Source organism: Gracilinanus agilis, chromosome 2, assembly GCF_016433145.1.
Source record: "Gracilinanus agilis isolate LMUSP501 chromosome 2, AgileGrace, whole genome shotgun sequence".
NCBI lineage: Eukaryota > Metazoa > Chordata > Mammalia > Didelphimorphia > Didelphidae > Gracilinanus > Gracilinanus agilis.
The window spans coordinates 505315009-505326881 of NC_058131.1; the positions used below are offsets into that span (position 1 = coordinate 505315009).

The 11873-nt window shown below is 37.4% G+C and overlaps 1 protein-coding gene across 6 annotated transcripts in view; it reads right to left on the minus strand.

Moving 5' to 3' along the window:
• Positions 1 to 10457: 10457 nt before the first annotated feature.
• Positions 10458 to 11873, minus strand: part of PPP4R3A (protein phosphatase 4 regulatory subunit 3A) — a 65502-nt gene continuing 64086 nt past the window's right edge. For all 6 annotated transcript variants that reach the window (XM_044665030.1, XM_044665028.1, XM_044665029.1 and 3 more), the window contains one exon: positions 10458 to 11199. In XM_044665030.1, coding sequence (XP_044520965.1) covers positions 11089 to 11199 — 111 coding nt within the window. In that variant the 3' untranslated portion in view covers positions 10458 to 11088. The remainder of the gene's footprint in view (positions 11200 to 11873) is intronic.

Sequence of the window (11873 nt, forward strand, 5' to 3'; positions counted from 1 at the left end):
TGGAAATTGAGGAGATGCCCATCAATTGAGGAGTAGCTAACTAAGTTGTGGGATATGATTGTGGTGGAATACTACTACGCTCAGTGAAGAATGATGAGCAGATTAATTTTTTTTTAAATCATGGAAAGACCTGCATGAAATTATGAAGAGTGAAACAAACAGATCTAAGAGAACATTTCATACAACAGAAATATTGTTTGAAGAATAACTTGTGTATGTCCAACTCCAGAGAAAGAACTGATAAATAGAAACAGTTAAGACGTGGTTCATGTGTGTATGTGTGTATGTATACATATACAATATTTATTTAACATATACAAATAAAATACTAGTTATTATTTCATTCTCTTTTACTTTAAATCCTGCATTCCCCTTCACCTATTCGTTTTTCATATTTATTTTGTTTTTTAAAACCCTCACTTTCCACCTTAGAATCAATACTATGCATTGGTTCCAAGGCAGAAGAGTGGCAAGTGACTTGCCCAGGGTCACTCAGTTATGAAGTTTCTGAGGCCAGATTTGAACCTAGGACCTCCCATCTCCAGGCCTGACTCTCAATCCACTGAGCCACCCAATTGCCCCCTGGTTTTTCATATTTAAACATTGTGAGTCACATCTTGCCAAGTCCCATCTCTGGATTACCTCCACCATCTTACTCCTCTGTCCTGACTCATGAGCTGTTGATCAGAATTTGTCTCATAACCACATTGATTGGATCCGCTACAAATTTTAAATCTCATTAACTGGGCTATCATTGTACAAATGCACTCCTTTTGTTTTTCCATAATTGCTTCTTCATTTCTTTTTCCCCAACAAATGTTCCCAACCTTTTCTTCTTTCCTTAAGCTATTCAAATCTCTTTATGTTGAGGACATGGCCTCATACTTTACTTAGAAAATAAGGTCTTTCTCTTTGAGTTTCCATTTTTTCCTTTTTCTATAACTCAAATCCCCTTGACATCAAACCCCTCTCCTATTCTCTTCCCTTCTTCCAGTCTCTGATTATTTGATGGCCCTTTCCTAGTCATGTTTGTTGTAGTTGTTCAGTCATTTTAGCCATGCCCAACCCTTCATGAACCCAGAAGGGGTTTTCTTGGGAAAGATATTGGAGTGGCTTGCCATTTTCTTCTCCAGCAAACAGGGTTAAGTGACTTGCCCAGAGTCATATAATTAGTAAGTGTCGGAGGTCCTACTTGAACTCAGGTCTTCTTGGATCAAGGGTTCTATCCGCAAACCACTTAGCTATTACATGAACTACAACTGAATCACAAACCATCCTTTCTTTCTCCAGAAGACTGCTCTCACAAGCATCCTTTCCTTCTCTCTAATCTTTAGTGTTTCCCTAATTACAGGCTTCATCTCTATTACCCATAAAAATGCCCCAATCTTCCCCCATCTTTAAAAATCCCTCCCTAGGGGCAGCTGGGTAGCTCAGTGGATTGAGAGCCAGGACTAGACTAGAAATGGAAGGTCCTAGGTTCAAATGTGGCCTCAGACACTTTCCAGTCGTGTGACCCTGGGCAAGTCACTTAACCCCCATTGCCTACCTTTACCACTCTTCTGCCTTGGAACCAATACCCAGTATTGATTCCAAGACAAAAGGTAAGGGTTAAAAAAAAAAAAAAGTAACTAACCAAACCCTTAGGAGAAACACAGAAGAAAAACAACTGCTTGAACACATGGGCTGATGGGGATATTATTGGGGTTGTAGATGCTAAACGATAATTTTGTCCAACTATCAATAATATAGAATTAGGTCTTGATCAATGATATATGTAAAACTGAGTGGAATTGTGCATCGGCTAAGGGGGGGTTTAGGGGATTTGGGGGAGAGGGAAAGAACATGAAATATGAAACTAGGGGAAAATATTCAAAATAAAAATAAAAATTAAATGAAAAAGAATTAAAAATAAAAATCCCTCCCTATATACCACCCTCCCATCAGACTGTCATCCTATCTCCTTCCCCTTCCTAGAGTACAGTTAAGTGAAGCAGTGTGTAGAGTGCTGCCCCTGGAAGTGGGAAGCCCCAAGTGGAGTCCAAATTTGGCCTCAGATACTCTGTGAGTGAACAAGCCACTTCATCTCTCTTTCCTTGTTTCCTAATCTAAGAATAGCACCCACCTCTCAGCTTGTTGTGAGGATCCAATGAGATGACATTTGTAAAGTACTTTGCAAACCTTGAAGGACTTACATAAATGCTAGTTGTTTCAGTGATGATGATGGTAATAATGATGACGAGCTTCTTGGAGGCAGGAATTCTTCCTTTTTTCCCTTTGTATCTTTGGTGCTTAGCACAGTGCCTGGCACATCGTATGTGCTTAATAAATGCCGGTGGATGGATGGAGTGGTAGGAGAAACTACTGGGATTTGAGCTGGGTCCAATAAGTTTGTTTGGAAAGAGTAAGACGGCAGAACGTTCCAGGTGAACGTGAACAAAGGAAAATTGGGATCGTGGACCTTGGTCTGTCGTGGTAGACGGGAGACCAGCTTATCAGGAGCAGAGGAATCCTAGATTTTAAAGTGGAAGAGATTTTTAGGGATTATTCAGGCTAACTCTCTCATTTTGCCAAAAAGGAAATTGAAATAAGCCCAGAGAGGGTTAAGTGAATTATTCTAAGTTATACAGGTAACAGTCAGGGTTTTAACCCGGGTCCTCTCATCCAAGACCAGTGCTCTTTCCAAGGTATCAAGAGGCTTCATAATGGGTTTATATTTGGGTTAGGTTGAAAGGAGTCTTCAAAATCTGAATTCCTGCCCTCCAATAAGTTAAAGTCAAAATTTAGTAGAGATAGTAAGGATTCTGATGAACACGTACCCCAACTTCTCCCCCCCCAAAAAAAACCAGGAATTAAAAGACACTCAGATGGAATTGGGGTTTGGCGGGAGGAGGAGGGGCATGAAAAGGATGTTCTAAGCCAGCCGTTCCTGTGTGTGAGTTTAAGTTTTATTGATGTGTCCATTTTTTCCTTCTAGTGGATATCAAAGGGAACATGGTTAGAACAGACACTGATGCACGAAAGAGAGAGGTATAATCCTCACTAGTGGGGCTTGCCAGGGTCGTGGAAGATGTCTTGAGTAAACTCTGGGTAGAAGGAGGGTTTCTTAGTAAAAGGTGAGATCCTCCAGAAGCTCCTATTTGTGCATGATGTTGGTTCTGACTGTACTGAGCCCAGGAATGTTCCATGGCTTCCTCTGTGAGATCCGTGGCCACACAAGAGATTAGTTTAGCCACCCGAACAGGAAAAGCAAAGCAGATGAACATATATATTGAACAGATGGCTACACACACACATTTGGATGGGGAGTCCCCTGAATTGATGCATTGGCATATAGATAGACAGGGGAAGGTATTTCAGATGGATAATGAACTGAGTATAGAACTCAAGTAGGATGGATTGAGTTTGGAAAACTACGTATTTCTAATGATCCTAAATGGCTTCCTGTCAAATAAACTTCTTTTCAACCCCTGTGTTCTCCTGATAAGTGATATTTATATAGCTGCATTCCCTGGAATATCAAGATCTTAAAAGAATATCAATTGCAGGTGACCTAAAGAGCAATTGAAAGTAGACCAAACAGATCATCAGTGATGACTGGCAGGTGACTTAATGGTGGTAGAAAAGTCATCAAGTACATGAGTAGCAAAGGTGGATGGCTCGAGGGCCATAATTTTGATTTTTAAAACGTCAAAAGTAATACGAAGAGAGCCTATGTTGTAGTTAACCTCTGAAGGATCTATGAAAAGACAAAAATTATACACCATAAACTCTGGACAGGTAGTCACCTATACCAGTCGAGGGAATATCTGTACCAATGAGATCACAGATTAAAAAAAAAATCATAGGTTTCCATTGGAAAGGGCCTCAGAGATAATCTAGTCTAACTTTTATAGATGATTTTAGAGATGAGGAAATTTAGACTCAGGGACGTGAATTGACTTGCTTAGAATCAAAAAGGAAGATTTGAACCTAGGTCTTCTGGCTACACATCCAGCATTTCTAGTACATTCAGATATTCAAATTAGGTGAAATATTATCTGAATTAAAGTATTCATTTGAGGTCTCCTGCATAAAGGTGACCCTGGGTTTCCCAGCTTAAACAGGTCCTACCACACAGGAAAGGCACTGAGTATAGGAGAGGGCCCTATTTAGTATGGACACCTTTCTGCTGAAACTGGACTTCTAGGAACTATTCTCCTGAAGAGGGTTCTCTTGGTCATGTTGTGAATGAGGTGCCGTCACTCTGTTGGGTGGTGTTGACCACTGACCGTTGGAGGGAAAGACTAGCCTGGCTAATGGCAGAACTTCATGGCCAGAAAGTTAGTCACCAGCTCACAATGATCTTCAATTAAGCTGTGAAGGAGGAAATGGTTCTAATGAGGTAATGACACAGCCTGAATTGGGAAATGCTAACATTAAAACCTATTTTCTTCCTCTCGTGGGTACCGAAGCAGATTTTCTGAATAAAGTAGCTATTCCCGAGAAGTCCTACAGCCAGGAACCTCACTCTTTGAAGGGACCAGCATGAAAACCCATGGAAAGTCACAGTGTATTTAAAGCGCACAACTAGAGCTTTTCTTTTGGGGGGCCCAACATTTCTAGTTGGTTTGAAAAAAGAGAAGTCAAATAAAACTGTAGTCCTGCTCTACCATGCGTGGCATGGAACGCACGTCATCGCCGTCATCACCAGCACCACCAGCACCATCATCATTGTCATCGTCCACAGAAGGCATTTATTAAATACACCCCATTGCACAGAAGTGTATTAGAATTATACAAAGAAGTACATAGACCCTGCTCTCTGGGAGCTTACACGTTAAGACATGTATATATGCAGGTGTGTGTACAGAACATACAGACAGCAGCACAGAAACAGCAAACCAATACATGCATGGAGGCTAAGCTATATACATTTGGATCAGGATATGATTTTCGAGGTGGAACACAAAGGCTGGTCCCAAAGTAGAGTAAAAATCAAGAACTCGAATGGAGGAGCTTTATGTTTCATAGTGAAGGGAAGCACTTCATGGGCAATCCAGGAGAACTTCGTGGAATTTTAGGAGCTGATTACAGATGGGGGCTGATCGTGTTTGGAAAGGGGTTTTGTGGCTCCGTGGGGTTATTCCATGATGTGTGGAGGGAAAGCATTGGCTTTGGTTTCTTCTCTCCACCAAGCTCGGTCACACATAAGGCCGTCGCTCCGAGCAGCCGGCCCACGGGAAAGCACCAGCTAGGCAACTTTTCCGTAACTGTTATATGCAGTGGGTTAGTCTCCCTCCTTCCCCCATATCAAAATAGGTAGCCAGAGAACACTCTGGAGTTCTGACCTACCCTGGTCCCACTCCTCTCAAGTATTTGAAAATACATGACTACATCTGGAACCTTTCCCCTCCAGCAACAAGAAAATTATTAAGATGGTGACTCAGGAGGATGATTGGAGGAGGCTGGGGGATCCCAATACTGTTAAAACCATCAAGTCCAACCCCCTCTTACAAATGAGGAAACAAACCCTGAGAGGTTAACCTATGTTTATAGTCATAATTGTGATAGAGCAAACTTAAAAACTCTTATTTTTTTGTTATTTTGTTATGGATTACTACCATGTTCACATGAAAGTTCTTAAATATATTGCTCTTTTTAGTACAATTTAACTGAGTACTTCTGATAGCTTAAGTCAGCCAGAGAAATCACTGGTGCATCTAGAATCATAGTGGTCATTTAGGCCAATCTACAGATGAGAATGAGGCCCTGGAGAAGTGACATGCTGAAAGTCACCAAACTAAATTAGGGACAGAGCTGGGCCTATATATACAATGTAGTGTCTTGATTTCTAATCTAGTACAATTCTTGTTACCCCAGGGGGTTTCTCTCAGTTTCTCCATCCTTATTTTCAAATCTGTAAAGATGCAATTCTTTTCTTTATAAGACTTTAAACTAGCCCAGTAGGGCTAATGATGAATTAGAACACATTAAAATGTATGTATCAGTTTTTTACACATTCTCAAGTGACATTTAATCTGAAATATATTTTTTAAAGGGGAACCTTAAAAATAGGCCAAAGCTACAAGAGTCAAATGTTCTTGGTCATAGCCATGTTATCAGTAATAGTACTAAAATGACTATCTCAATTGAAGAATTTCCAAACTTTGCTTTAACATCGAAAGTAAATCTGCATTATCCATTTTAAATAGTTTCAGCCAGAAGCATCACAAAAGCTAATCCAAAAGTTAAACTGACAGGTAGTAGGGTCATAGTATTTCCTGATATAATAATAGCTATACAATCAAGGGAAGACAATACAATATGCTGCAAATGTCTAAGGTATTTCACTCTTAGATATAAGGGTTCAGAAATAAGACAGGTTCATAAATTCAAGCAAACCCTAGAGAATACTACATTTGGAGTCAGAGAAACTGTGAACTTGGAACTTGGCCTTTGATTACTCAACTGTGATATGGAGTTGAAGTAGACTTCCAAAGTCTTTTCCAGCTCTAAATCTAAAATCTTATAATCTAAAATCCTATATATGAAAATCTAATTTCCCAAAGAATAAATTAGGGAATGACACTTTCTCTTAACATTATAAAAGAACTTTCTTTAAAAAGTGAACTCTGTTGCACTTAAAATTATTTTCTCCCTACATATTACATTTATGAACAACTTTTAAGGAACAAATCTCAGCAACAAAATTCCTGTGTTAAATGAACCCAATATAATTTCTTAGGGAATTGTCAAAAATCATCTTGATCAAAAATGAATTTTTTTAGGTTTGGGCTATATAATAGCTAAATATTTGGATAAAAAATAAGAAATCTCAGTGACCACAAAAGGATTTCCTGAGGTTTATTCCAGATCAACTATTCTGAATTTAAGTAACTAAAGTGAAGCAGTAAAGAAATAAAAAGTAGTTTACTGAACCATAAGCCATTGTTTCCATATTACCTTAAATATACAATGGGCACACTGTTATATATAAACTTACACCCAACAGTCACTTTGTCGTGAATCATCAGTGATTGATTCAAAATGTCAATTTTCCCAGTTTGTTTCACTCCATTACTCCAAGCAACACAGATAATAAAAATCAATGAAATTAGCATTTTTATTTGCTTAGTATGAATTTATCTGATTTTTCCCCACCTGGATGGATTCTTTCACTAGCGATTTCTTTTAACTGACATGCTAAAAAGTTTGCTGCCTTGCCTTGTAAAATCTGAGTTGGACTGGAGGATTTGTAAAGAACTAATCTGATTCTATTCTCACACTGGTTCAAGTAGTGGTCCTTTAAAAGATTTATAGAACTGGAAGAACATAACATTTTATTTTAAAATAAGTACAGTGAAAGAAATGTCCCCAATTTATCCAACTTGTGTCCTATTGACAGTTACCAGTTTTAAATTGATTCATTAAAAATTCACCTTTAAACTAGGGTTCTAAGGCATATGGCACAACATTAACACTACAGCTTTAAACATTTCAGAACAGCCAAATTTCTTGTACTACAAAGACACCCAACAGTATTTGCTGACAAGATAGGATGTCAGACATTTCCTTTAATCTCTCTCCACAAGCATCTGGATAACTATAGTAGAAAAAAGAAATGTTTTCCCAGTTCCTCAAACTTTCCAAAACTGCAAGAACCATTGAAAGCTGAATAACTTTAATAGGTTCCATGTAAGAGGAAAAGAAAAAACATTTTAGAGGGGATGGCTAAATCTCATTGCAAGGAATATAAGAATTTAAATAGCTGATTTGGCTATACAAGAATTTTGCTAGAGTAGTTATTTCTCAGAATAAAGAGGTAACTATTTGGATCTTTGAAATTTCTGTTCTGAATTTAGTTACCTACCTGCACAGAGGTATTTTGGGTGGAATGGTATTTTAATAAAAAGGTTTGCCTGAATTTTCACCTAGTTCATCCTTGAGAAGTGTATGTAAATTTTAAATTTGGAAAAACAGCCCATTCATTGACAAAATGGAAAATCTTATAATTCTGGGTTAGCGTTTGAGAACTTAAAAAAAAAAAATGGAAACAAAATAAGGCAACTGGAGAATGGCTGAACAAATTGTAGTCACATTAATGAAATACCCATGTTCTAAGGCAGACGAGGAATTCAAAATTGACTTGGGAAGACTTGAAGAGATATAGAATAAAGAAAACCAAGAGAACAATATACATATATTCAATAACAAATAATGCCAAGAAGCAGTCTTGGTCTGATGAATGTAATATATATTCTCTATTAGGAAGAATTATCATGAAACCCTTTTTCCTTTCAGAAAGAGAATCTTGGTGTGGAATGGAGAATATTCAGATATGGCTTTTGTGTGAATATGTTTGAAGGAATCCAACCGGGGAGGTATTATGGGAAAATAGTGGAAAAAAAAAAGCAACAATAAAAAATTTTTTAAAAACTATCAGTATCATTATATAAGAAATTATAGTATCATTAAAAACCTAGAGTGCCAAGAAGGTAATACAGAAATGATACCTATGCATCTCTGCCATTTAATTGTCACAAATTTAATTGCTCTGGGCAAGTGAGTAAATGACTATTTTGAAGTGCTGGGTTGCTTAGAGTTTGGAGTTCTGTGCTTTAAACTTAGAATTACCAAAACATTTGGGGCATAATGATTTATTAACTGACAATGTGATAGCTCAGTCAATAATTGTCTGGCAGTTTCAATTTCTGAATTTCCAAAATTTTATTTCAAATTTAAATTATCTTTCAAGATGATAGACTGCAATCGCCAACTTTCTTTTCCTCCTGCAGGAGCAGCTGTATGTGTCCAGTCTTTGCTTCAGTGATCATTAACATCAGTAACTAAATGACCCTTGAATGAAAAGGAAGCTTTAAAGATGAGCAGGACCAGTATTTTACTTTGCATGTACATTGTTGCACCAAATGCATGAGGCCAAATTGACCCTTCTTCATCTTGAAAAATTAAGCACCAGATGCCCCCCAACATTTCCATGTAACCTCAGGATAATGAACCAGGTTACAGATGGGAGTGGTACAAAGGGGCCAGTTTTAAATTATTTTTAAAGTACTAAAAAGATAACTAGCATCCTTGCTTTTTTTCCTGTTAGTCAACTTTCTGGAAACCAGAAACCTTCTATTTGAAAGCATAAGGGAATTTGAGTAAGAAGTTAATCATTTAAAGTTAATTACTTGAAGTCCCCTGAATTCCCCCAACACACTTTATCTTTCCTTCTTAATTTGTAGATTTTAATCATTTGTCTTCATTTGAACTTAATGCAAATTGGGGACTTAAAAGTAGCAATATACTACATAAAATATACTTAACTGACTACCCTTTACAATGAAAACATATGCAAAGCTCTTATCATAGATAAATCGACCAAATATGAAGGTTTTATGACTGTAGCATTCCACCAATCTCTGGATCTTTAACAAATCATTCTGTTTTAATATATCCTCTTAATTGGCAATGGACAATAACAAGTTACTGAAAAGTGAGCAAAAATGAATGTCAAGAAAAAGCACATGGTGCTAGATCATCAAGAAAAGTGTGTAATCCTTAAAATGGATCCTCCTTTCCTGTACATGAATTGTTATTCACATTTGCAGATACATTCTTGAAGCTACAAAATCTTTGCTTTAAAAAGGCAGGAGTTTAGGGGTGGGGGAGAGAGGAGGGAGGGAAGAGGAAGGGAGAGGGGAAAGAGGGAAGAGGGAGGGAGAGGCATGTGGAGGTTAATAAGCATTTAACTTCATTCTCCCAAAAGAAGTTTATCACATCTAGGAAAACAGATTAAGAACACATTATGTTGAATTTTAATGATGATTTTGAATAAGAGATAAAGTCTGATGGCACAATGGATAATTTAAAAACCATCACATATCTCCAGCTGGTATTCCAAAGGGAGAGGTTAAAAAAAAATACGAGTAATACAATTTCTCTTAATCTTCACCTTTTTTTTATTTTTCAAAAGTCAAATGTGTTGTTATTCTTAAATCATTCATCCTCAATTTTGATTAAAGTACCATTATCTTCCCCAGATATGAAATTTCAGATCTCTTTGGAATACTAATTTCATGTTTCTAGGTTTAACAAAACTTTAAAATTTTAAATTCCACCCTAGTTCCCTGAATCGGTTCAAGACAGTTGCTGATGTAAATTTTAATATAAAATATTTAGTCACAAAATAGTATTGCTTTTGTATGCACATTGTTGCAAGATTACTTTGCTTTTATCAATAAAAACTATACCATTTTCCATAAAATCCTAAACAAATTAAGAATTGTGATGTAGAACAAAATTACACAGGGTGAAACAGGTGCCAGCACAACATTAGGTTATATTACATTAAAAAAAAGTTTTAATGGTCCCAAATATATACTCAATAGCTAAGCATACACTCAGGGGAGGGGAAAAAATAAACAAAAACAAAACAAAACAAAACAAAAAATTATGACACAAATGACCACATCTAGAATTCCACTCAATCTTTAATCAAGTAAGGACAAATCCCCACTTAAAAAAAAATCTGCAGTTTGAAGGGCAAAGGGAACAGATAAAAAAGAGGAAACTTTATACTTAGCCCCTCCCCCAAAGAGGTTTTTCCAAACCTGTTGTAGCTTGACTAAAATGTTCAGAATGTATGATTTCAAAGGCAGGTCTCTTTATACAAAGAAACTGCTGGCATTCTTACTAGTGAAGAATTAGGCCAGAAAAGCCCATTCTTCTGAGTCTCATACATGGTCCAAGAAAGCATATATTGATTGTAGCAACTGACCAGCCAATCCAGAGTTCCACTAACAAAACTCCTGCCCTGTTGGCTTTTTTTTGTTTCCATTTCCTTCCCTGAGAAAAGGGCAATGTGTGGTCCAAGCTGGAAAGCTCAAAGGCTTAAGTCTTTCCCCTAAATGAATAATTTCCCCCTCCTTCTGCTCCATTGAATTGGCACTTGATTAGCAGAAAGCCAAGTGTATAAGGCTGATCTATGTCAGTCATTCACAAGAGACTGCTGCTTTGTTGTGGATCTTTTGGGGGTGAGGGGGAGGGGCGTTTAGTAGAGAACCAGTTTTTTCAACAGGAACTGATCTTAGGCAGTTGCCATTATTATGACTCAAGCTTTGCTTTCTTTGACAATGGTAGAGTTTCTTCCTTATCTTCATCTTCATCATCCTCTTCATCATCATCAGGATAATCTACAAGACCCACGAGGCCTCCCTGTTTGAAAGAAGAAGGGGTTTAAAAAGGGCTTTAAAAAACTCTTAAAAAAAAAAAAAAAACAACAACACTCTTCCTTCCAATACAGTATCCGTATCACCCAAGAGGTCTCTGCTACTCATTATAGTATGAATTGTTTCTAAATTCCAAATAGATCATGTTCCAGAAATTCATTTTTAAATCAGTTCTAGGAAACTTAGAACATAGTTTCAGTAAAACAATGTTGTAAATAACAACGAAATCCCCAAGTTACCCACAAAAACTGATGATGTACCTGAAGTACAATACCAGTGGTGTTACAGAAGCCTAGCCACTACCTAATTAAACTATTTTTGAGGAAAATGCGCTCTGAGCTCATTAGGGTTAGCAAAGAAAAGAAATCTCTCTGGTTATTACAGAAAAGGCAGAAGCAAGGACCCCTTCAATTACTGGCAGTGACTCCTATGAATTGAAGCAGGGTAGCCAGATGCTTGGGAATGGAGGTAGTAGGAAAACAGGAGTGAGAAATGAAGTGGATGGTTTTTTCTCTCTCCTTAGCCTTTGCCTATCAGGACTGGGTGGAATAGAGGAAGTAGGGCAGAAATCTTTAGGAAGCATGATAACCTTTTTTTTTTTTTAAACATTTATTAATATTCATTTTTACCATGGTTACATGATTCATGCTCCACCTTTCC